This window comes from Nomia melanderi, chromosome 6 (genome assembly GCF_051020985.1).
Source record: "Nomia melanderi isolate GNS246 chromosome 6, iyNomMela1, whole genome shotgun sequence".
In the NCBI taxonomy this organism is placed as follows: domain Eukaryota; kingdom Metazoa; phylum Arthropoda; class Insecta; order Hymenoptera; family Halictidae; genus Nomia; species Nomia melanderi.
In genome coordinates this window covers 4,130,594-4,158,529 of record NC_135004.1, presented here as the reverse complement: position 1 = coordinate 4,158,529, position 27,936 = coordinate 4,130,594, and the positions used below count along the sequence as shown (strand labels likewise).

At 43.1% G+C, this 27,936-nt stretch overlaps 1 protein-coding gene across 1 annotated transcript in view; it reads left to right on the top strand.

Annotated features, from left to right (window-relative positions):
• Positions 1-20,255: 20,255 nt before the first annotated feature.
• The window catches only part of Ephrin (ephrin), a 71,019-nt gene continuing 63,338 nt past the window's right edge, over positions 20,256-27,936 (top strand). Inside the window, exon 1 of the mRNA XM_076368204.1 lies at positions 20,256-21,945. Coding sequence (XP_076224319.1) covers positions 21,827-21,945 — 119 coding nt within the window. The 5' untranslated portion in view covers positions 20,256-21,826. The remainder of the gene's footprint in view (positions 21,946-27,936) is intronic.

The following is a 27,936-nucleotide window of genomic DNA, read 5'->3' as shown; positions in this document are numbered from 1 at the left end:
CAACAGCTGCCGGGGACCCATAAAATTCATAATGATACAGGCCGCCGGCAATTCGTCGGTCGAAACAAATTCATTCGAACTGTTTTATTGGCCTCGCCGTGGATTTGTGATTCCGCCGCGCGATTCTGTCCCTGCTCGTCTGTTCAAATATTTCTCGAACATTAGGACACGCGTCTCGTCGCGGTGTAATTAATTAAACAATACCCGCTGTAATTGGACACCGCTATTATCGCGCGATGAATCGTTCAGTAAGTACTTCCGCAATTCGGCGATGTAATTGATGTCGATATATGCCCGCGTAAACGGACGGTCTCGGTGTGTATCGATCCAGTTGCATCGATCCCCGTGTAATTTACAACGGTCACTGCTCTAAGAGCTCTATAGATCAGTAATATCAATCCTGATGTCTCATAATAACCAGTGAGAAGACCGTGCTGAATTTCTCTCCCTGCTCTCGACAATATTTCACTAGAAATATTCAACATTTTCTGATGAGATACATTCGATATTGTTTGAAACTAAAAGAAAAGGAACTTGAAGAAACATCACACGTTAATTAATAAACTAAAATATTTTATTTGAATATTACATGTATTGATACATTGTACGAAGTTTAATATTAAATACCAAACATTATAATTTTACTGAGAATGGTCCTTCAGCTGCAAAGGACTAATCATTCGTATAACTATATATTCTTATTACGAACGAATGCCTTAAACGTTGAAGTTTCGATAATCGTTTAATTAAACATTCCCGGAGTCGATTGGTATTGTCGAAACGACTCGTTCCAAATGGTCGAAGTTAGGAATCAAAGCTTATACTTTCCACGTTTTACAAGCTCGAACGTTACTGGTCGGTCTTGTTCTGAAATCAATCATCGTTTCGATCAGATCCGTGCTCGATTTATGGGATTTGGTCGGTGCCGCTCGTTAACCCGAATCTCGGCCAGATTCACGAACGATTCTCATTCCACTCCTGTATTCTTAATGTGCATATGATCTCGTTCCACGGCGTTTTATCACTCCATTTAAATTTGTGTGTTTTAAAAGCACTTTTTGTGGGGACAATCGATCAGATGGGCCATCGGTGTTCTCGGATTTCTTTACACTCCCCGAAACCCTATAAGCCGAGACTCGGGCCCCGGCGAAGAGTAAAAAAGAACTCGTTTGGATCATTTAGATCGTGACTTTCTCTTCTCGTGGCCAAAAAAAGCCCCTTTCTGGTATCATCCTCAGACACCCGCTGACTCGATCGATTTAAACCATTAGACAGCGAAAATAGACCCCGACGAAACTATCCGTCGTTTTATATCGGTGCGTGTGGACAACGACCGTACCCGCCATCCTGATTTTTATGTTCTATGTTATGTTAAGTGATGTCGCATAATCGGCGGGCTCGTAAATCGTTTCATTAAAAATTTACAACCGAAGTTTACGCAAGTGTATATCTTTCATGGCGGCAATTTAAAGAAATTGACGCTACCATTTAATTTTCTTTATAGACGGTTTCTATAAATAACATTAAGGTGCGGCTAAATTAAATTTCATTAAACCGCGTTCTAACGTAGTAGCACCTCCAATGATTTTTGTACGTTATAAACGCTCGAAGTTCCGCTCGGTTCAGTTATGACAATAATATCGAACAAAGTCTGACCTTTTTTGCGGTTGGCTGAGACAAACACAGATACCGCTGGCTTTTTTTCTAATTCGGTTTTGCAAATTGCGCTCGTTAATTGGGTTCGTTGCGCGCCGCGTTTACTAACTTTGTACATCGCGCGCATTAAAAGAAAAATATATGGGATGAAAATTAATATGCGCCAGGAGTCACGTAACACGAAAATAATTCGTGCTCTCTGAAACGAACGGAAATTGAGTTGAGATTCGTAATGTGGTAAAAATTCAATTATCCGTAGATGTCGATCGCGTATTTATAAAAATGGGGGATTCGTCGAAACGGGACTAAATATCACCAACCTGTTTTCTAGGTTTTATGCGAACGAAAAACCTGTCCCTTGTTGCCTCGTTCTTCTTTTTCGTGACTTATCAACGAAGCGTGTATGGTTTTATGTTTATAGGCTCATTCTTTTTTCTCTCATACTTATGCATGACAGACGCTGACTCCGTTTTACGAGAAAATGTAGGACACCCTGTAGGCAAAAACACATCAATTAAAATTTACGCGAACCGTTCATATCAATACCCTACAATCTGCACCGTTTACGAACACTCGTTATTCGAACACTCTAATATAAGAACGCTCTCTTAATTGGACGTATCGTTACACGAACGAAATGTCTCACGGAGACAGATGTCTTCTTCTGCTCCCCCCGTAACGTCGCACTATTCGAAAAGTCCAATGAGTTGCTCAAGAATTGATGAAGAACCTAGTTATTTCATTTTTGCCGAGAGATGACACTAGGTTTATATTTTAAATGAAAATAAATAAAAGAAACAAACACTTCTTATAACGATGGTAACAAGTATCTTGTTACTAACAATAAGTCCACTTGAAGATTAATGTTCACAGCTAAATTCCAATATCTTATTTCGAGAGAAGACGTATTATTAAGTAAGCAAGTTGACGAGCACTTCTATTTTCTGACAACCACTTCTCCCGACAGCTGAGACTCGCATCAATATTTTCCTTGATTCTAAAATAACACTAGAACCTCGATTATCCGCTTTAATTGGGCAACTAATGGCCCAGACAAATGGAGACTTGAAAAGATATTTTTGAAAATACCTTTGCAAAATCCGATTGTATATGTTATTACTACCGAAGAATCAGAATTATTGAATTCAAATCAAATAAAAACTCGAAACAATTTAGATCGCGGAAAATAATAAATCGGTTAATCGAGGATTAAACCGCGTGTCCAAAGCGCGAAACGATGTCCAAAAGATCGCGCTATCGACAGAAACGGGGCGACAACGAGAAACGAACGGCGCGTGGTTACAAACCAGCCCGCGTTCCCCGTCTGGGCAAGACATTACAGGCGAGTAAACATTCCCAGAAGGGAAGGAGACCGACACGAAGCGGAAGAAGATAAATATCGGAATCGGACAGAGCCCGACTATTATGAATCGGACAGGAAGAGAACGGGGAGAAAAAGAAGGCCGCATACCGAGCTCGTGTAGTTTCCAGCTTTATCGATCAAGTTTATAGCCGAAAGAAGGCATAAACCTTACTTATTACCACGCCCACGCTTTATGCGGACTATTAACGTGCGAACCTAATTCACATTGTGTGCCCCGGGAGACACCGGCGCGCGGGCTTCGTCTCAGTCGGAAGAATCTGGGCCACCGACTAAACACCGGCCGATAAATCGAGGCATTATCGATACCCGGCCGACGGGAGAAAGTGTTCGATATTTTCCGTGTTCGTCGATCGGAGTATTACGACACGTCTGGCGACACAAACGACCGGCAATGCTCATACATACATGCGCGTACCGATCACGTTTACCAAAGGCGACTCCACAGGGGAGTTTTGAAGACTAAAACCCTATAAGGACACAAATTTCTGGAAAATTGTTTAAACATTGTGAACAGCGGCGTGGAAATTAATTAAGTATACTGTTTAAAATTGAAAAAGTTCATTTAAAAGACGAGAAGCACATTTGAAATTAAGATCAGAATAGTTCATTCAAGATATTAGAAGAATATAATTGAAGTTTAAAAATGAAACGGTTCATTAAAAATGAATTACGATGTAATTAAGCATACGATGCTTGTGTCATTTCCAAAAATGTAACGTGTAGGACTAAACGGAAAGACGCTCGGTGTATGAAACCTTCAAAAAATTGTACAATCCCCTACTTTGTCAAGGTTTCGCAGCTACTATCACGTACAGTCGAAACAGTTTTCTTAAGAAGTTCGATAGGTCACTAAAAAAGTTAATGATTAAGTTTCTGCAAAAACTACGTTCTCCAAAATTCCGATGACATGGCAATTAAAATGTTAAATGTGATGACCACGATAGTTTCTTATTTTTCTAATTATAGTAGGAAAAATATTATATGTATTTAGTAGTATATATGTTGTAGTATTTTGGTAAACAATAGGTATGCCGTGGAATGAAAAAGGTTGAAAATCGCTGGTGCAGACCAACCGATCGGTTGCTCTTTATGGAATCCTGAACGCGGAAGGCTCGATCGCGAATTCCCGATCTCGCGGAGATAGCGATCGGTCGATGGGGCCCCGTATAGGTCGAGGCAACTCGCGACGAAGCCGCGCACGTACGGGGACAGGGCCCTACCGACGCACTGGAAAGGGAAGAGGAGACGGAATAAAGGAAAAGGCGATTCGTGACGGACGTTTCTTTCACTTTGCATGACTTCGGATAATTGCCTCCGCAGACAATTAACGTAATCGTTTCGCGCCCCTTATGGCGGCTGTCGGCGCACTTAAGATCCCATCGAACATCTGTAAATCTTGTCTTGCAACACTGTGACTGTTGTCCCCAGTTGAAGTTGTTGTTTCGGTGGATATTCGGCGGGCTCCTCTGTCGCTTCGGGAGATGTCGTCGGTGTTCTGTAGAGAGCTGTGTTTAATTAAAATGTCGTTTCCCCAGGGAGATTTATATCCGATTTTCTGGGCGCGTTTGTACTATTCTATTTCTGATTTTTTTTTCCAACTGGTCTTGGAATTGTGTGTCTTTAAATAATGAATCCATGTCAATTGCTTTGGAAAAATTTATTTATCGGATAGTATACTTAATAAAAATTGTTATATTCAAAAATACTACCAAGAAAGTGATTACATATGCGATTGATACATTAATCTTATTTATCCAGAAGATACATGAAAATGCTGCTTAAAAATCACTGATCCTAAAAAACCTAAAAATCGAATCCTTTTAACGCCAGATTTAACGCAATCAACAATTTCTTCTGCTTAAGTCGACTTAGAAGACATATTTTCTAGTTCACAAATCAATCTGTCGGAAGAGAACAGCAGGCCAATGTAATCCACAAAAAAAGAGAATCTCGAGTGTCATCCGTTCCACCCCGTTTTGTATCGCGTTTCCGCTTCATAAAGCGACGATCATTCGCCTCAGATTTCGATGTTTCTGCCTCGTCACCGAACGGGGACAAAGGAAAACGCGAAAAGAGAAAAGACAACGATCGTCTCCCTCGCGTATTCGAAGTACGTGCACGCAACTTTCTCGGACAGATCGCACACGTGTCTCGATTAATCGACGAACGCCTCGCCAGGCGTCGACGCTCGTCTCCGCTGTGTTTCAAGCGCGCGCGTACGCCCGAGAAACAACTGGCAAAACTCGCGGCAGGTGAAATTGCGCATAGAAATTCCCGCCGTCTGCGAGAAAGCCGCCGAATTCTCTCGGCCGGTATGCACCTGTCGCGCGAGGAGTATCATTCCTCGCGTGCAATAGAAACCGAGCCATTAGGGGCTCGTCCATAGCCGACGGGCAACGAGTTTCAGCTGTCGGACGATACACCGATATCACGCTCGTACGCGAACAATTTGAACGGTAGGTGTTGGGCGTTGTCATCGTCGCGATCGTTGTCTCCGCTTCCCCTCATGAGGGTTACTTGTATGGTTATCACGCTTGTTCGGCCTAGTGCGCATACTAATTGATAATCATTCCACTTTTCAACTCTTAGCGCTATTACTGTTCTTTATATTTTCTTTTTGATAATTTTGTATTGTTTTCAATAAATAAGTATAAATAATAAAATTATAAAATATTTGAAGGACACGTCAAATGACAGATGATTAATAGGATGCAATGTAAATAATTTGTACTGCCAATTACCTTCGAAATAGGAAAAATGCAATTTATTTATAATCTAAATAAAAAATGAATGGATCTTAATTGAAAATTTGTCTAATTTTAAATATATTAAACTTTAAAAAATTGCGAATGTTATAGACGCAAAAGAATCTACAGCCTAATGGTCACACATTACTTTTTACATATTTCAGTACTTTATATAAGGATGAAACAGAGAATGAGGAAAGGCTGTTGTCTTAAAAAAGAATCGAGAAATTAGAAGACCGAATCGATCTGAAATCCGTCCGGCTATTAATTATGAGTTCTCGTAGGTCTCCTAATCCTTCGGAAATCCCGGGGTTAATCCCGGAATGCCAAACATACGTGATTCCGGCTTGCAAGGAGTTTAAGCGCCCTTAAGCTATCTTTGGACGCTTCTAAAACTGTCATCCGAGAGTTGCTGAGAATATCCGTTGTTCCGGTGAACACCGTCGTATCCTCTTAATAAATGATGACAATAACGATGTCCGAGCGTTGGACCTTCGAAGATTGAAACTTTGAACTATCGACGTACTTGTTAAGAGGGTAACTTCGAAAGCCTAAAGAAAATAAGCGACTTTCACATTCTGTTTCACCTATGTGTAATTCTTACAGAACAAACATTTTTATAAAGAATATTAAGCAATGCTTCAATTTATATTAAAAACTAATAACTAATAATCTATATTCAAAACTAAAATTAATAACGTAATCTAAATTTATATCTGCAAGAAATCTGTACTCTTTATCAATTCCACATCAATTTCCTTTAGACGTCGGACTCAGACTCATTGCATACTCCCTTAAGGTTTTTCCACCGATCGCGCCAGAACCACCTCGCCGATAGACCCGTAATTCCATTCCACCGGAATGGGTAGCAAACTAGCTTTAACGCAGTTTCGTTGGCTGTCAAAGGAGAGCCGTCACACTGCACGGAAATAAGTGATCGAAACGAGGCTCAAAGTCGCCCAGCGTAATCGAGTTAGGGGCGGACGCGCGAACCGTGCCGGCCAAAACAGCGTTACAGCTCTCCGCGTTCTGTCAAAGTTCACAGGATCGAAAGCATAAATGTTGCGTTACAAACGAACGGGGGCGTCCGCCGCAGAACGCGTATTTCCTGTGACGGCGCGCGAGCCAACGGAGCAAACAAACGGCGAAAAAATGTCGGCGAGGGAGCCGAGTTAGAGCCTCGTCACGAATCATTGCCCGCGATTTCATATTCCCTAACCATGGGGACAGCAGAAGCCGTGGAGGAAGTAACAAAACGATCAGGAATGGGAAACCTTGACGATCATGGGATCTATGTGGACGATAGAGGGTCCGTTCGGGTGACGAGTAACCGCGATTTTTCTACCATACAACCGTGAAGCGAAATGGAATCACAGATTTCGTTGGATTGCAACTAAAAATCGATTACGATGAAAAGTAACATGATAAAGATGTAGAAGTAAAATTAAGTTGTAAAGTATACAGTATGTTAATGCTAATTATGTACAATGTTTTAAAATTTCTTCGTGATTCTAACTAAAAGTTACAGAAAAAAATACTATTACTATTGTACAAAACAGGTATAAATAATAACGTGTGACTTGATTGATAACCACTTTGACTTTTCGACTACGGCCCTGACAAGTGTAAGTCTGACCTTTCCATCCGCGTCGAAAATCCCTCTTATATTATATTCAATAAAAGAGTTCTCTCTCTCTCTCTCTCTCTCTCTCGCTCTCTGTGTGTACGCTTTTCTTTATACGGCCTTAGGTCCCTCTGTCTGCCAATATCCTTTTTTATAGCCTCATGTTTCTTAAAACTACCTTAAAAAGTACATTATACAGGATACTACAAAAATAAAGTTTGATAGTCATTCGAAGAGATTCTTTATGAAAAAATAAATTGGAAGTATAGAATTAAAAGTTCCGGGTAGTATGCAGTATTCGATATGGTTTGAATGCCTGTGCTATTAGTGGACGGGAATTGTGCATGAAAAAGTTAGTAAAAAGTGTGGAATAAAATTTTTTTCATCCGAAATCTCAAAAAAATTCAGTTCGAATATTTGGTCAGTAATTTTTGACCTAGATTATCTGGGAAATGAAGTTTCCAACGAAAAAATTTGATTCCGATATGACGTAATATGAATATATTATATTATGAAATTTGAATGGAAAAATGTTCAATGCTCCATTATGGCTCCCTTCATGCGCGGTTGAAGTAATTAAGGAAATTAAGAGATATACCTCGAAATAACGGTTATGTCGGTAGATAAAATGACAACATATAATGCCACAGTTAAATTATACTAAATTATATGATTTTCTTTGACAGATGGAAAAATGTTGAAAACGGTGATATTTTCCCAGGAGAAGAAAATTAATTTAAATGGTCCTAATGTGTATAAGTACTATCTTCGTGACTCACGAAAGAAAGAGTTTTAAGTCTCGGTCGGAACGGTGGTGGTACGACGATGATTCAAAAAACTATCGGACACAGAGGGAAAAACCGATGTAAGATCTATTCCAGGTCGTATTAAGAGAGCTAGCTAATTAAATTTAATTAAAGAACGGATCGAAAGTTATTGCTCTCGGAATTGCTAGAAGAAAATATATATGTTCCAGCAGGCTAGCGTAGCTGTCACGCCGCTCGCATAGTTATGAACTATTTTCGAGTAAAAACCTCCGGCCATTATAAAAAATGGCCATAAATGTTAACATTTCTATGTCATCGGATGAACTTGGTCTTTATTTCTAATTAAAATTTACAGTGAAGGAAACAAAAACCTTCAGAGATAATTGTTCTAATGTAATACCTATGCAAGTAAATAATTTCGTAAGTAAAAAATCTCTCTTCTTGCCCGTAGATTCTGTGTGTGTTATAAAACACTGCGTTGAACTAAAAGAGAAAGGTTTCCGGACCGCATCATCAAAAGCAATTCTTTCCATCACTATTTCCTTCTCATTATCACATTAGCAACATTGTTTACTGAAAACTAGTATCTTTTAAATCTCCCCAATCTACATATCCATAAATATCCATCACTAATACACATCAAAAAACAATACACACATTCTGAAAAAATCTCAGCGTCACAATAATCAAGCGGAAACCAAACCGAAACCAAAATAAATCAAATCGAAACTCATTGTTAATTCAATTGAAAGTTCCAAGGCCTCCGGTTGTCATGGTGTATCGTTCAATTTAGCCATTATCAGCGGCGCAGCCATTGATTCCCCCGCGACACGTGTACCGAACGCGCGCTCGCTCACTCGCTCGTTCGCGATTAATATGCACCGCCCGTCCGAAAGAGGATTATTAAACCGGAATGATGAATGACCGCGGCTCGATCCGGCGGTGGGGGAAGTTGTAATAGAATCCAAAGGGGTTGGCGATGGTTTAGGGTTTACTTACCGATGACAGTGGTTGGTTGTTGCATAGGAAAAGGGCCGCAAGGGGGGTGGAAAACAAGAGAACCGAACGGTGAGATATTGGAGAATGATTTCATAGCTGCATTCCACGCCGCGGCGAGAACCGTAGGGAGAGATACCCGCGATGCCCATCTGGAATAATAGAATACCATTTGCCATTGTGTCCTCTCTGTCTCTCTCCCTCTCTGTCTCTGTCTCTCGCTCGCTCGGCCCCTTTTCCACCCCCGATTTCTTTTCCTCTCCGCTGGTACCCGCCGCTATATATACACACATCCAGCGAGCGTGTATAAACGTAGATACAAATAGATGCGTCCGAGTCTAGATAAAGTGCAGGCACCTTCCTCCCTCCGTAATATGGTACACCTACGGAGGGCCCAGGGCATTATGCCGGTCGGCGCGTTTTACCCGCGGATTATGCAGCCCGCACACGTACGCCCGACCGCATTATACTCGGCTTCGATCCCCGAAGAATCCGGCGCGTCCTCGAGCGCAGCGCGGCGTACCGTCCTCGTCGTCGCGGGGACACCTGAAAAGGCGTCCTTAAAGGGCCAACTGGGCCGCGAGGACGCGCGTGCACACGCCGTCACCGCCACCGTCGCACCGGCATAATTTGTCGACCATTCAAATGCGTAATGATGTAACTCACGCACGTAGCTAGACACCGCCAACAGACCTCGCGACAAAGCTCTAATCGGGAATCGTGGCTGTGTGGATCATTTCGGTGTGAGTGTTACAAGGTTCATCGGTATCGAAGATAGAATTGTGGAGGGAGTGATCCTGGGTGAAAATATAAAGAGGAAATAAGTAATTTTAGTGTCTGTTGTTGAAAAAAATAACTTCGAACGGTTTCCGATTTGTCCCAGCGTCGGAGGTGAGACAAATTCTGCGTGTCAAATAAATGAAATAAGAATAAGATTTTTTTACTGTGACGAAGGAAATAATGAAGAATATTTGTTCCATGCTTTTTGTTGTTAGAACTTGTTGAAGCTAACAGTATTGACAGCAGTGGAAAAGGAAATCGAAGTGTGTCTAATCAGTTTCTTAGAGAGAATTTCAAAGACTCCTCGAAAAACACAATGCAAAGTTTATTAATTCTTAATTAAAGTAACTCGCTAGATATCTGATGGTAAATTTTATAAGATGCTCAAGATACTGCGTAAAAAGTGATAACCTTCCTAAGGATAAAACGTACTATGTATCGTATTCAACGGAGCTCCTCCCGAAACGTGATTCGAGTACTCGAAATCTTGAGAATTCCGGCATTCTTATGTCGGCAGGTACCATTCGTGAACCCAACTCGCTGGAAGTGTTGGGTGGTCGATATTCCAGGTTCTCGTACACCTTTATCGAACGCGATCGCAAATTGAGGTCTCAGGATTTGTGAATATAAAATATAGATTAACCCTCCATTGGATTCCGTTGCCGATTGGGAACTTTATTTGAAATGAAATTAATTATTATTTTTGATTTTGTACCGGTATGTGTATGAAGTTTTCATATGGGAACCGTCATACAATGCCATAAGTAACGTTGTTTATTCATACTTTCTTATTTATTTTATTACCACACCAAAATTTAAATAGGATAACAGCCATATATTACCTTATTCCTCATAAAAATTCATGGAATAAAGGGTTAAAGTAAAGCACCAAACAAAGTATGTAGTATTTTATGTATTTTCAATTTTCACATAAAGAATATAATTATTCCATGTTCTCTGGTAATAACTTTGTTCCTTTTGTTGCAATAACATTACCAAGCAACAGAAACCAGCTATTTCTGGTTACTTGTTACTTACTTGCATAGCGGGTACAGAAAAGTAACATCCACATTTCTGGAAACGAGACTCTCTGAGTGATATGTTTCTATTTCGCTACCTTGATGCATATTAAACACACGTGTTGTACAAGTTACACACTCTTTCGCATTACGAAGCTCGCCACGAACGAATTTTGAATGTTCAGTCATTTCGATTCACCTGCGCAACGAAATGCGAGCGATCGTTGTACGTCGAAATTACAAAAATCGTGAAATTAAAAAACTTGTATCAGTCGTGAACAATTACAGAAGCTACAATTGTATATGAGACTAGGTAATTTTATTTAATCGTTGATACGCTTCGAATATTCTTTCTGGTTACATTATGATATAATTTAAATACATTATCCATTCTCTGCTCTGATCACGGATTTTTAGTAGAAAAAATATTCCAATAATTGATATTCGTATTAAACTATTATTATTATTTCTTATTATTATATATAATATATATAATATATTCTTATTGTATATATTATTTCTTAAGAACCAGATACACTAGCAAATCATTTCTAACATTTCTTTTCGTAGCGGTTTTCATGGTGTATACAAATGAAAGAAGTGTAAACATTTCTGTAAGTTACTATCAGAAAAACAACGTTGCAAGTTTTTTGCTAGTGTACTTGCTTCTTTACGATTGTTTCGAAACACACAACTCCGCCTGTCGCAAACATCGAGTTCCCAGGATTACCGGATCTCGCCCATAGCTCTAGTATCTACTTTTACAATGATTTTTTACGGGCACGCTCACGACTACGTGTGTCGATTTCACGGACAGGTGTTCCGCGCCCTTTCAATTATTACGCGGACACAAGCGGAGAAGAGGGTTGGCATCTCTTCGATGGGTGTATAATAATGGATAGTCTTTTAAGATTCCAGACATGGTCGAAACAATGAGGGATGAGGGGAGGGACCATTGTCTTGGCGCCTCGAGATCGCTGGTGTGTCGAATTCCAGGATACGCTCGCAATCAGTGGCGTAGACGGCGAGGAAGCTCGTACGCTAGATTTTTAGAGATTAGCCGTGATCATAGACCGCGCAACCCTTGCCTTATAACGTGAAGTTAAGGCCGCGTTGAAGATTTGAAATCTTTGTAACTATTATTATTATGTACATATAAATTGTATATTATTACATAATTACATAATTAATTCTGTAATTTAATCAAATATATAAGACAATAAGATCGATAATAAAAATGTAAATATTCCCCTGCAGAAAAAAAATGAATACTTACCTCCAGTTTCAAAAAGATTGAAGTCTCCGGCCAATTGGTTATTTTCGCCATGTCGTACATGGTTGTTACAAGAACCGACGAACTGATCAATTTTACTTATCGATAATTTCAATATGAAAGTTCCTGTTCGTATGTTCTCAAAGCAATCAGTCAAACCGCAAGTAATATAAACAGGCCTCGAAACGCATAAGGAAGTATCACAAAGCGGACCATGAAACGGACAATGGAACATAGGCTGAAATAGACAATGAAACGGACAAAGATTATTCCCTCTGTACAATAATCCGCTGTGTCGGACAGTGCCTTCGAGGAAAAGGGAAACGACGGATACCTTTTCTTGCATACAGAAAAAATATATTAACAATAAAGCAGCCTTCGTTGGTCACGAAACGATACCCGAGACTGCGAGCGAAACAAATTCGTGGTAAATAATTCAACACACGGTAATATTGAAATTGCGGGAGAAGGAGAAGAAGGGGGTCAATGTTGATCCGTTCGCGCGAAGGGAGTAACAGGTAACAGAGAAAAATGTTGTTCGGTTGTTACATTTCTTTATTTCGAGTTTTTTCGTTCTTGTTCTTGTTCTTTTCTCCTTTTTTTTATTTCCAACAATGCGCACGACAAAGTTACATACTGGAAAATACCACAATGTCTGTTCCCAAGGAACTCACTCTGCAGATACCGCCGCCAGTGGTCACGCTCGCCGCCAAGGACACCCGATCGTTTTACAAATTAAATACGTACGCGTGGCGGGGGACGGCGGGGTTAATGCATTATGCGAAAAAGATAGCGGAGGCGATCGAGAGGCTGGCAAGAGGTGGCGAGAAACCGACGGATAAAAGAAACCCGTAGAAATCGATTCTTATTCCGGTGGCTCCATTGTTCCGGCGGACACCTTGACGCGCGCAAACGTTGCCTAATGGCTAATGGATCCACGAAATCTTTTACGATCGCCGCGCACTGCTTCCCTAAATCCCGGTGTCGCACAACTGCTAATCCTGACTCAAAGGATCAATTAACCCCTTGTCGTATGAGTTCCATCGCGATTAAGCTCGATCAACTGATTGATCATCCATAATTTGCTAGAATTACGAAGAAATGTTTCATTTATTGTTAATACTTGTTTATATATACTGCGGATTTTTATGCAGCTATAAGAAATTTGAAAGTGCAAGACTTCACTAAATGTGCGTGACATAGAAAGATATATAAAATGTTTCAAGTGTTTAAATAGTTTTATAATGTTTCTCGGAATCAACCAGTTTGTATTGTAATTCTGTTTTTAAATTATATTTTTAAAAATTTGAGTTTATGTAAAAGTCCGTGGTCTACTTATTAACGTATGTGCAGTGAGAAACATTGGTTTTTGTTAAATTCATCTGAACATTTTCACCACCATTCTCACTCGTCATTATAGAGCAAGAATTTAACACGGGATTCGCTCTATTCGAGCTTCATTCCCCATAGATTTATTCCTTTCTGTTATGCCAAATTGCAGGAACAATCAACGAAACTCTCGAGTGAACATCGATGAAACGCCGCAACAATCACGCGGGATCAGAATTAGGGGTTGCGGTTTCGAACGTGTGTGCGCCGTTTGTTTCAATCATCATTAATTACCAATAATTTTATAACACGAAATAATTATACAGTAATAATTATTCAATATATTAATCATTGAATTAATTAATTATTATACCATTAAATTATTACAATAATTTTTGAAACGTGGACGGAATTCGTTGCAACATTGATTTGTCTTTATGAATTAGGAATGTAAAACGTTGACTGCCAAATCAGTGCTTATCAAAATGTGATATACCTGAAACAATTTTCTTAAAAATATAACAATTAAAAAGTCAAAATTGTTTGCAACGTTTGCTGTCTTTGCTCTCTCCTAGATTCTAACAAATTCTATCTCAATACATGATCATAAAAATTCATTTTCAATCTATGTAAAAAATATGTGGCAGTTAAAGTGTTAAGGGAAATGTGAAAACACGAACATGGGTGCGCAGCGTGGTCTGCGGTACGCTCGTTACGAATTCGGCAAAACACCGGTGAATAATGATGATCGATGACCGCTAAGTATCTTGACGTGTACGAACCAAAGATCACGGGCAGTTGAACGTAGGCAGCGTGGCCTGGTGGCCACAGAGTTATTAAAATATGATAATTCACACGTAACCATGGCCAGGAATCTTTCTTGGAAAGCGGGAGGGGCGTTCGGGAAGAGCAACGACCATTTCGGTGAAGCTAATTGCCGTTTTATGAAAATGAAACAGAAGAGCATAACGGATGTTCTGGGAATAAGAGTTCCACGAAGTATTTAGGACAAGGAGGAAAGTTGGTATACACCGAACTTGTTTGTAATTAAGATCTCCCGACATAAGGATACGTTGTACTTCAATCTGTACTAAAATATTTGTCGGTTACAAATATTCTCGTACATTTAACGAATTCGAAGTATTTAAATCGGACAGTGAAGATTTGAACACATTAAGAATATTTATAAATTTACAAGTTAAAACTATATAATTATATTTTCTTTTATAAGTAAACGTAGGTGAACTAAAAGCAAAGCTTGATAAATCTTTAAAACATAATCTCGTAAAAATCTGCAAACTATTGCTATGGATATATAAAAATGAATAAAATTGATACTTATGATTTCATAATTTTGTGTTCCAAATTTCATTCTCCAATTTGCTAATAAATATCAGCATTCTCTTGAAAATCTGTCCAATCATAATGAATAACCGTATCACAACTCCTAAAACAAACAAAGCCTATGTTTTCCCCTACACATTCGAAATTGGTCAAACTAACGTAAACATTCGCGATGATCGTATTTCTTGATCCAATTCAAAATCTCCGATTCTCTATACCGTCGCAACCACATTCCCGTCGCATAAAATCTTCAATCTCCGACGGCGTCCGTCGAGGAGAGTGCTATCGCGGGATCGGTCTTTGATATCCGCGTAATAAATCGCCGCAATAGCAACAGATTAATTTATCATCGGTCCGCACCTCCGACTGATTTATTTCCAGCGGTAAACGTCATCGATACCGATGCATTAATAATGGCTGTAACTTTCTTGATTCGTGGGTCGCGCCGGAAATAATCGCACATCGGCACGGAATATTAAAGTTGCAGACCATTAGATGATTGCGCGATTGCCGACGTTGAATTATCGATAAGTATAACTCCAGGGTTCGCGTATTCCCGTTGGAAATTTCGAGGCCTGTGGAATTACCATTTCCGAATCGTTGCACCTGCCCTCGCCCGAATCACTGTGGATTCATTCAGATGTACAGGGACTATCCGATAGACCCTCGAGGACCAAAGAAACTCGAACGCTCTCTCTCGGCTGTTCGTCCTAATGTGTGCTCAGGATTTCGGCTGTCCCACAGGTTCCCTTTTCCGGAGGCACTTGAAAATTCATTATGGCCCGCCGACGGTTCGAAAGCTTTCTCGGAACTTTCGCTGTTGATGGCCTATTGAGGATCGCTGGACCGAATGTGGTCTCGACCATTCGACGATCCAGTAAAATTATGCTTCGTTTCTCGAAACCTTAGTTGCGCGATAGAAAATTAATTTCTGTATCGCTTAACTTACGCAGAAGTCAGAATTGTCTAAAAAAGTTACAGCCGGTTGCTTTCAAGTAATGTGGTACGCGGTATATTCAATTTTTCATTCGTATCGATATCTATCATAATTAACAGGTCCAACGTTCGATGTATTTCGAATACAAATATCTTAATAATCCTATTATTAATTCATTACAATACTTGAACCACAGTAACAACAAACATTTGCCAAATTCTATAGACATTGTTCAAGTCAAGTACCCAGTTTTGAAAAAAAAACAATTGTCGCAGTCAAATTTCGAGGAAAGTTATGCAAAGTATCTCTGTCGGCGAAACATCTATCGATAAATTCGCCAAAGAAAAATGCCGATCGATCGCAGTAACGAGACGAGCAATCACGAGGATTCCACGTGAAAGTTCTTCTTGCACGAATCCCGGCTGGGGTAAACACAAACGGGAGCGACGAGCGTTCGGAGGTTTTCCGTAAACGGATGAGGAACGTTGCTCCTAAATCGACACACCTGCCTTCCGGAATGCCTGCGGTTTCGCTCCGACGAGTTTCGGTCCGTATCGGTCCACGGGAGCAAACGGGAACAATCCCCCAAAATGGGAATCCTCCGGTTGTGTGCACAGGATTTGGCTTTTCCGACGGGTCGTGCCTCTTTTCTTTTTTTCTTATTCTCCCGAAATCTGCGAGAACCGCGAGAATAACGATCAATATTTGCGAAGCACTCCGATCTCCATGAGTCGTCGTATTTATACAACCCGCCGATCGAAGTGGCTCTTCACCTCTTTATCCGCTCGCAGCATTCGTTTGATATCTTCATCTCGCGCCGCGCCAGGGCCGACCCCTCCTCCGATCGCGCGCGATCGCGAGAAGAGGAAGACGAAGGGAATAACGAGAAAGAAAGTACCCCCGAGAGATGTGTAACAAACGAATCGCGGGTCAACGATCAGGGACCCGACCGGGTTTTGTTTGAGGACGATTTAGAGATCTCACGGAACGGAGCGTGACTGGACTTTATTAAGGCCGGTAAGCTTCTCTAAACACCGATTTCCTGCTCCACTTTCTTGCGTGTTCCTCCTGTTTTCTTTTTATTCCGAGATTGCCGCGTATTCGGTACAATTTCGCAAGAAACGAGACACCGAAGTCGAACGGAGTACCCCTGATCTGGGAAATAAGAATGTTCCGAAGTTTGGAATATCAATTCTTCGTATTCTCGACGAACTGAAGATAAATTTACCACTCCTTCAGCAACAGTTTCACTGTTAACGACTAATCTACAACGAAACACTAGAGGACTTCTTTAAAATACGTATTCAACTTGAAAGAGATGAACTACGAAACTTGAAGGTTTCAGAGTTTCATTTGAAAATACAAGTAAAACAATTACGACCATTATTCGTAGGATACAAGATTTCATTTCGATGAACCAAATTTGAACCGAGTAAACGGAGATCGCTGAGAAAAGAAATTATGTTGCTCTGAGAAATATTTGGCGGATGAGATTGAGAGAATTGCTAGGATCGGGCGTGTTCGCCTTCTTTTATTAACGTATCCGTCGGGTTTCTAGTGGGAAGATGAGGTCCTGGCGCCGTGGCCCGATAGAATTTGAAGCGTTACATTAGTCGGACTAATGACCGACATGACTGTCCGTGGGTAGATACCGGTTCTTCGAGATCCGAGAGGAGCATGCCCCCGAGAGGATCGTTGCATACGGCGTGTGTAGTGCACGTAGCGACCGCGGTTCTCGAAGAGGGCGCCACGTACCCGGCAGCGTTTGTAGGGAATTAATATGCACGCTCGCATGCATCGCTCTTCTCCACCTCGGTCTCTCGTCTCCCCGCCTCTCATATTTCGTCTGTAAGCACACGCATCCGCGGAGAAATGTTCTCGCACACCCTATTCGTCTTCCACCCTCCCCCTACACCACCCCAGAGCCCCACTTTTTTCGTTGTTAGACGATCTTAGCGAAGATTCGTCGGATTCAAAGCGCGTCACCAGAAAAAAAGATGGCCAAGAGGACAGAGAAACGTTATTAGATTAATTTGCAATTTTCGACAAAACGTTTATGAAAGTAGTTTCACTTCGTTGATTTGTGTGTATTAGATCACGAGAGAGCGATCGATCGAAGATGAAATATGCGATGGAGATATAGTCATGCGTCCTGTATTGATCTAGGAAAATATGAAATTTATGAACATTTGAACGAACTAGACTTTACGATTGTTAGGTATCTAAATTTTCTAGAGTTTTAGAGTTAGTACTTTTTGAAGTTGTTGTAAACATGAATTTGCTAAAGAGAGAACTTTTCTTTTAATGAAGAAAAAGGAAATATTCAATTATTAGCAAGAATAGTAATAGCACTTCAACAACCTCCGTCTATCGTTATTGTCTTCGTTCATAGAATAAAAAATATTTCAATACCTTGCCACGCTAGTCGGCTATCTCAAAATTTTCACATGAACATTGTGTCATATACTCGAAAAAAAAAACAGTACTTATCGGTTACTTAACATCCTTGAACAACGTCGACCAATATACTCAATTTCTTAAACACATGCGCAATATTATTTCCAATTTGCCCGAATCACGCGAATAACTGTTTCAGCAATCACGTTCACAATTCCAGCCCAACACTTTCCGCTAGGATAAACTTCCATGGATCGTTCATAGCACAGTTCGTCCGAAAAAATACACCGAATGTAAAATAGTTCCAAAAACATCCCATATTTATAGCAGCCGAATTCGTCTTCCACGGATTGAACCAGCGAGCGACCCCGGTGGAGGCTAAAATCGGGGAAAATCTCGGCTGTGACGGGAGAATGGAAAGGCGGTGCGCGCGCGTGCCGAAATTGAAACAGGAAACGAAGACTAGACGGTGATCGTAAGTCAAGGAAGCACTCTCGGCCCCGTAAAAGCCCGTCGCGACGGGAAAAGAGGATGCGGAGGAACGTTAATTCATAGCTTGCGAGGGACTACGGATGGATCGTGATCCGGACGCACCTCCTCTTTTGTCGCGGCGCGCCGCGAGACGCACGGAGATTTTCTTGCAATAGTAATGAGACTTAAGGAATGGTTGTATAATCAGCGACTTGACAAAACAACGGAGAAAACAACGTTTTCCATGCTATAAAAACGACATTCCACGCGAGTTCCGCGAGTTTGATACTTTGAGAATACGCGACTATTTGTCGGTTACAGTTTTACAACGGTCGGTTTTCCTTTATCATACGTCAAAACTGTATTTCCACCGAAAATTCGTGAATTCCGAGTCCGAGTAAAAACCAGTCGAACGTCGAAACCCGTCCTTTAATTCGATCACCGCGTCTCGTCGCGTTTATCCAACGACGTCCTCGTTAACGGCAGGCGCAGATCAATCCCCGCGTGTTTCCCCGATTGCCGGTAACAACCGTCTCGCGCAGTGATCCGTGAATATTTATAACGCGATACCGCACGGTGCCCCGAGAGTGCGTCGAACGATAAACCGTGTATTTAAGCAGGAAATTACGTATCTTATCTCCGGACCGCGCAATTATGCGAATTCGTTTTAATGGTGTTCGATCGACTCCGAAAACCCTGGCCACGGCCAAACATGGTGCCCCGGCGAATAACTCGCGCTTCCCTCCGCCGGGCCGGCCTGCGTCCGCCGCCTCTGGCCGCCGCTTCAAACGTAATTCCCTCATGAAAATTGCTTCCCAAAAAACCGAACCGAAAAAACGCGGCCGCGCGAGCTGAGAGAAAAAAAAAGGAAGAGAATTCCAATTCCCCGGCACCTCGCGGCACGAAACTCGTACGAGAATTTCACGCCCCTCCACTTTCCACGTGGACGTCCGACGGCAAGCTTCCCCCGTGACAAAAACCGCGACACGGGAACTCGTATCGAATAGTCACTCTCCAGGATTCAAGTGGTTATTTGTATTCGTGTCGATGTTCCTGCTCTTGGTGACCGATAGACCCCTATCATCCCGATCCTGGAGCCGACGATTAAGGTCCCAGTAAGTCAAAGTCGTCCAAGAAGAGCCGTTCGCCGGTCGAGAATACATCCGCTCGAGGAAAATCACGGTTCGAGCAAGTACCGTTTACTTTCGGAAAAAAAGCGAACCGAAACCCGGCACTTGTTCGCGACGGTGGTGTCGGCACACGGACGACGATCCCGGAACGCGGAACGCCGCAGCCTGGCGAGAGATCCTCTCTCCGGCCTCGGAAACTCGCGTCTCGCGAGCAGCCGGCGTAATACCGCGTCGCCGCGAAGCACGTCGGTCGCCGAGCGGGGAGCACCGAGCGGGGGTTCTTCCAGCCGGTTCGTGTGGCTCCGCCGCCGCTCGGCGATCCCCGACACCCCCGTTCGCCGTTCGAGTCTGCCGACGCGAGACGAGCGGCAGCGACAGTCCGCTCGGCCGACAGACGCGTCCGCGACACCGAGCAGAAAAGAGGTGCTGTTCTCGCTCCGTTCCGAACACACAGCGCTTTGCCTCGTCTCGCTCTGCGCGTACACTCTTGCCTTCTCCTTACGTTTCAACTAAACCTTCTCTTGTCCCTATCGCGTCGAGAGCCGCGCGGCATCGTACAACCGGGACTCTGACGCACCGTCGGATCGTTTCTTCGCGTGGACCACAGAGGATCGGTTCGAAAGGATTACGTCTCGGGACAACGGATATCTGGGGGAAAGGAGGATACTATTGGAGTTCTTCTTTTCTTTTTTTTTTTTTTAATAAACCGTGGATAAAGTGAAGACATCTCGCTAACGTCGTTGCGAGGCTAAACAGCGACCAGTGCAAGGCCGCGAAGTGCGTGAGAAAGTAACCGGGGGTGGTGTACTCCAGGCGAGAAGGATACCGCCTCGTCTTCGCTGCGTTTCTTGTGCTCCTCGTGAGACCCTGCAGTGCGATCTTTTGACTCCGCCGGTTTCTTGTCGGACCGACCGACCGGTGGCCTGTATGCACAGGATCCTCTAGCCAGCGGCCGATACTCTGCTCTCGGTGTCTAACCCAAGTGTCTGTGTGTGTTTTTCCTTTTTGTTTCTTCCATTCAACTGGAAAATTTCTGTTTGTGGGTGGAAAACAGTTGACCGCGTGTGCTTCGTTACTTTTTGGTTCGTTTTTTTCGTTTCTCGTTTCGAGGCACGCCAGCCGCCGAGGAAACGGAGTCAGTGAGATGTTCGGAGGTTCGATCGTTCAGCGGTCATAGTGATACCGTCGGATGCGATCCTCTGTGTCTCGATCGGAGCGCGTCGTCGAACTGGTGTGATACATTCTGTCGGATAATTTCCTCGCCTGTTGGTTACGAATAATCGCCGCATCTCTGGAGATTCGTTACTACATCATTGTTCGATTTGGAAAAAAGTTGGTGGAAGAAGGAATAAAACTGAGAAGAGGAAAAGTCAAAAAAGTTGGACCAATGAGAGGGTTTTCCGCGAGGTGCGCTCCAGGTGAGAGAAACACGGGGTGGATCCATGGAACGCGTACCTCGGTGGACTACGTTGGAAGCAGTCGAACACCGGAGAAACTCGATCGGTTCTAATCGGCGCTGGATCGCGGCCGATTCCGTCGAACAGCAGCACCGCGACTCCTGAGCCCGACTTCGGAGATTCTTCATCCGTGAAGCCGAGTGGTGTGACTCGTCGCGTTCGCCCGGGAATGTCTCGTGGATAACCGACCGAGGGAGAACAGGATAAAGAAAAGTGTTCGCAGAAAGTTTAGCGGAATCGGCGAAAGCTGGAAAGTTTAAAACAAAAAGGAAAAGTAAAAAGTACACATGAGAGGAGAGAACCGTTAATCGTTCAGGGAAAGTGAAGCGTGGATGTGGTGTTCGTACAACGGTGGTGGAACGTGGTTGTGGACGACGGCAACGAGGTTGCAGGTGTTGTTATTGTTGTTGTTGCTGTTGTTGTCGTCGTCGGCGCAGTCGACGTCGTTGTTGTTTGTTGTTGAGTCATAGTGAAACGTGGTGACACGGTGGTGGTCGTTCGTCCACGTTGTTACGATGGTTTCCACGTCCTTTGTGACTTTGGTGTTCCTCGTCTGCCTGCAAACGGTTCTACTATCGACGGTGAGCAATTGCGCGAAGACGATCAGCATGTACTGGAACACCACCAATTCTATGTAAGTGATCGCGAGATATGTATTCCGTGTTCTCTTTCGATTCGCTGTGTCCACCGTGGAGGATCATGCGCGACGATCTAGGTACAAGAAAATGTCCACGTGGCTAGGGGGTGTACGCGGAGATTCTGTCGTCGCTCCGTTCCTTGGAGAGCGGACTCCGAAAAACGCTCGACGCGTAGACGTTGGCTGGCACGCGTGCCAAACCGTTTTCAAAGTCGTCGCCGGAGAATCGATTTCTCCCCCCCCCCCCCCTAACCTCTATTCCCCTTACACGGCGTCGTCGCTTTTGAGTAACGACCCCTCGACTGGTCTCTCTCCGCGTCTGCTTCCGGCGGAGCTTTTATCGCGTCGAGCCGCGCGCGTGGTTATCGCGTATGCCAAAATTACAGGGTGGATCGCGACCGTCTCCTGTTCGCTTTAATACGCTGCGCGAATGGCCCTCGGCCCGAGATCGTTTCGACGACGACGCAGTTCCAAATCGTCGCCGATAAAATGGAAGAAACGACAGGATTCTCGGCGGCAGCCGTGGAATCCGTACCTGGTTCCGTGAAATTGCTCGGCTTTTGTCTTTGTTACTCCTTGAAATCTCGCGTGAGACTCTCCGATCTGATTGTGGACACTCGTTCTACCAACCAGTATCATTTTTGAATGTCACGGAAATGAAATTGAAACATCGGTCTCGATTGTCCCATCCCAAGCAAACGAATTAATCGTAATACATTTGCGGTTAACGTGAAACTTTTTACTGAATTACTTTAAAGTTCCATCTCGGAGAAAAAAGACGTTTGTAAGAAAGGAAAAATTTCTCCACGAAATTACACGTTTCTTCGCTGTACGGAGTATTCTGTTATTTACGCACGAAATGTGTAAATCAGACCGTATTAACGTGTCTCGTTACTTTATCCGCAAAAAAATTCTATGATCGCTCGTTCCCGTTGCTGCCTGTCGAAGGTGAAATCGGTCATCCGGTGAGACGCGACTCACTGCACAGAGCCAATTAAATCCACATTATGTGGTTAAACTAATTTGTCACGGCATTTTTCTGCACCTACGAGCCGCTATCGGTTACCCGTAAAAAGTCTTGCCCGTGCCGATCAGCTCCGAAAATTCTCGTTAAAATATAACAAATGAAAATCCGACTAAAAATCATGGGTGCTCGCTTAGGCAATTGAACGAGAGACGTGGCCAAAGTTACCGTTCCCCTTTTTGATTCCCTCATCCAGCGCGTTGTCCATATAAGCAAGCTTGTCAGCCGAGAAACTTCTTTTACTTGCGATAATTTGCTTAAATCGCGACACTTGCTGCGATTCTGAGAACGAGCCACAGCAAAACGCGTCAATGTAGCAATCGACATAGCAACTTCCCTCGTATTTTTCCTCTTCCATCGCAAAAAACTCGCTAGCCGACAATGTTCATCGATCCGCACCAAGAATTTCTTACCGACGGTCTCGCCGATCTCTGACCGGCTAATTCGATCCGCGGCGGAACGCTCGTAAAACGAAAAATTTTTGCCCGGATCGGTAACACCGGCTCTCTGGAATCCGAGCGAAATTGCGCCGGAGCCGAATAAAGGCGGGTCTAAAACGCATTATCGGTGCAACGTCGCAAAGAATCTCGTTCAAAGATCGCCGCGTATATTCGAGATGAGGCGAAATTTTTCGGGATGGCGTTACCGTGTTCCTCAGTACAGAGTCGTTCGGTTGAGGAAGTAGTCCGGAAAAGTTTCATCACTTTTTTGGCATTTTAGGTAGAAACGCGACGTCCGAAACGGCGTTGGTACCCCGCGTATTCAGGTTCCTCAACTCTTTCCCTCTTCCGAAAACGTGGCGCGATTGTGTGCGAGCTCGCGATCGCGAGCCACAGCGAAATCCGGGCACCCTATTCTCCTCTCTCGTATAAGGCCCCGGACCCGACGTCCGGCTGACTTTGACGATCGGTTTGAAGTCGCGCATGCATTACTTACCCGAGGCCCGGAACGAGGTGGCCGGGCCTCGGGTGAGCGTGTGCGTGCCGCGTACGTGTGAGAATCCATTTCGCGAAGGAGAAGGACGTTGTCAGACTGTCTTCTTCGTGGGACGTACGGAGGGCAGTAAAAAACACGTCCCGTGGCAGAAAAAAATCGAAAAGGAAGTAACGCGTACACCGGACAAAAAAAATCTGAGAAAGAAAGGGGGTAGGAGGGAGGGAGGGGGAGAGAGAGAGATAGTGAGTGAAGAAACGAAGAAAAAGGAGAAACCGAGAAAGAAAAGGGGCACGGTGGCGGCGAGGGCCACGGATGGCAGTAAATCTTAACCGCGTATTGGAAAATCGAAATCCGCTTGCAACGGAAAGGCGGCGAGAGACGAAAACGCGAAACAAAAACGTCTAAGTGACTGAACCAGGTACGAAAGGTGAAAGGGAGGAGGGAGGGATGAGAGAGAAAGAGACGGAAAGCTGTCAGCGAAGCATGAAAACCGGTGGCTCTTTGATTATCATAAATCTGTTTCCACGTGGAAGGCGTATTCCGGCTCGCCGGTTTCAAGTACGCTGTCTTGACGTTTACTGCCTCTCGTTGTATTTTCGACGTTGGCCGGGAAGGCCGACGGGACGGAGAAGTGGAGGTTTCTTTGTAGTTACGACGGCGAAATGTATTAAAAAGGATCGGTCCGGCTCAGCTCCGCTGGGCGTGTCGCTCGTGAGCGCGTTAAAATTAGGTAATATTCATGGAAAACGTCGTAAACGTCTCGTTAAATTTCAACGATTAATTCGGAAATTTTATTGGCCGGTGGTTTTGTTCTCCGCCGTTCCGCGGTTGCGTTCGGTCATTCCGTACCCGGGGGCTTGTAATTGATTCGATGAAAAATTCGTCGGCTGGAAGATTCCGTTTTTGCGGGAGAGGCGAGGACAGGAAGATGGTACGCTGGCCGGGCGGCAGATGATGCTGCTGCTGCCGCTGCCGCTGCGCCGCTGGAGACTTCAATGCCGGACAGGAGATCTCCCGCGGCAGATTATTGAACTCTCCTTCTCCGGCCGCGGCTAGACGATTCTATCGGGTTCAAGAAGCCGTGGAACGGACCCGACTGAGCAATAAGTATTTCTAGTTATCCCCCGCGCTTACGGTTCCCGCATTCGTTACTCGTTCCGCGCGTAACACGCCCTGTCGTATTTTTCCGGCGACCGGATCGTTAATTATCGACCGACCCGCTCGTACGTGCTGACAAACTATTAAATTGTATCTAATATTTCACGATAACGGCGCAGCCCGATTTTATCGATACATCGGAAACGATTACGTTCATCACCGTCGAACAGGATACTCGCGAGACACAAATGTTTATTTACGTGTTTTGAGTCGTACAGCTCAGCCGGGATGGTTCCCGATGAACTTTGCGACGGGAATAATGATATTCCGACAAGGAAAAAAAAATATGTTTCGCATTCCATGGTGTTCGGCACGGACGCGTGAATAATTAACGGCTGACGTCAAGAGCGAACACGTAAAATTAATCACTTTCCTCTCGAAAGAATTAGTGTGTCCGCAGTGAAAAAATTTGTAAACTTTTTTTCGCGTGTAGGATTTTTATGTTCCGCGTGACAGCCGGAGTTCCTGGCTGTAATGGAAGTGTCGAAACGGTGGAAAGAAAGTGAATCGTGGATAGGGAAAGGAAACGGGTCCCATTAATAAGGATGGCTTTTTTTTTCTTTTCTTAATTGACTCCTCTTGATTTCTTTCACAGCGTAACGCTATCGTGTTGAATTAGCAAATTGTAATATTAGAATTTCTATCATTGATACGTTTGTATATCCAGCAGAAGAAAGTTTCGAAAACCTGTGATGTTCGAGAAAGTTGAAGTCTTAATTATCAGGTGATGCGTGGTAGTATGTGATAATTTAATTTCACTTTTAATTCATCGAGTGTCGTAAAATATGCAACATCGAATCTTGATTACAACGTTGGAAATCACATTTGTCGCAACACAAAAAGTTAAAAACTCTTCCGTGTGAGGAGTCCCTAGGACGATACATATTTTAACTAACCTCTACAGACACGAATTCTTTCGAAACAAAATATAAGCGATGTTAATTAAAATTCCGCTGAATCGCAAAATGAAATTCGTTAGTTCTAAACGGACAGAAATTAAAAGAAATGAAAGTTGAAAATAATGATGAGCCCTAATATCGAATCGAAATGAAATGTATGTATATGTACGAATATCCTTGAAGGAGTTAAAACGCAAGAAAATACGTGATGAACTGGTAGCTGCAAGAAAGTTGTCTTGTTAGCCCCCCAGCGAAAAGTGGTGTTTAGCGTAATCACGTGACACGCCAACGAAAAACTGAAGCCGACGAGGAGTAGACGGCAATTTCCGTGCGACACCCCCCCGAGATGTTAGAAAACCACCGAGACGCGAAGCGTTCGCGGCTGTCATTTCGACGCGAGTCCAATTATTCCGTACAACGAGTCACGTACACACCGGCAAGCATGAGTAAACTTAATGAATGGCAAGTTGGCGGAGTACCAAGCCGGTGACACGTTCCGCCGGGATCCTCGATACCTCGCAACCTCTCGGACCGTTCATCATTTCGCTAGTTTCGCCTGTCACGAAATATTCTCGCTCGTCATTATTCCCCTCATACATTATGCATCCGGTAATGTGTACACACGAGCCGAATTCTTCGACTTTGTGTGTATCGAGCACGCGGCACGATACGAAATCACCGAACACGAGCGAAAATTATAGATTTAACGGGTCGCGCGTTAACACTTTCCTTCCGATTCAGCTAGACGCTTGATTGAACGTGACGTTTCGTTGAACATTAGACTCAACCAAAGAGATAGAAAAAAACCTACAAATTCGAATTAACTCAAGCTTTATATACTACGTCCAAAACAATGAAATAAAATACATATTAAGTACTAGAGGGTACTTCTTAAAAGTCAAGTTAAAAAGCATTAAAAACGCAATATCTTCTACAAACGGTGAATATTGCAGGTATATTCGAGCTTTTCGAGAAATAGTAAATTGTCGAAAGTAAAGTTCCGGATAAGAGAGGTCCGCTGACGGGCGCGTAACAACCCGAAAATCTTGATTTTCGTCGGCGTTGGATTTCATAAACCGTTACACTTTAACACGGCCTCGGTACCGTTATTAAATTGCCAGTGTACTATACGCGGCGAAGAAGCTCGTTTTTGAAAACCGCCGTCGAGGTTCCTATTATCCTCTCGGTAGCTCTGTTTCGTGGCGCTTTATAGCTCCGAGTATTAAGGCAGCATCGATTTGTAGCAGCCACAAATCAGTGGTTTCACCGAGGAAACTAGTACCCTTCGTACCGAAGATTGAGAATTCGCTGCCCGATTCATGGAAATAACCATCGACCGCTGCTACGCTGCCACGTCGAATTACGCGGAAACAAAGAAACGCTTCGGTCACGACGTAACTAACGAAAAATAAAAACGCATGTGAACCGTAAGCCATCGGCGACTAAACAAGAAGAAATACGACGTGTCTATTGTTCGAGTTTTTGCCTAGATAAATTTTCAGTGCGAACGTTTCGTCTGTAAATCTCACTTTTTCTTCGCCCTGTATTGTTCATTTTTTCGTTTTGTCTTTCTATTATATGCGCACAGTAAGAAAAGTGCTATATAATATATTACACTTTATTAATATGCGAGTAACAATTATTTTAAAAATGTAATAGCTCAATATTCGTTATCAAAGTAAATACAAATCGACTTCAGTAAAACAGATTCATTTCTTACGCTCTTTTTCTGCAATAATACTTCACTTGATTTTTCTAAATGAATTTTCCTTATGGAATGAAGGAAATTGTTCGTGCTGTCCGTGATAGATGAAATATAATCGTTCTATGTTTGACGTAATGATTCCTCATTACTAGCATAAAACGATACGGTATAATTAATGCGACGCAAAACGGTACTTACTCGTTGAATCACGCTCGCAGAAAAATGAGATAGTACCTTCGATTACGTTAATCGGAACAAACGATAAA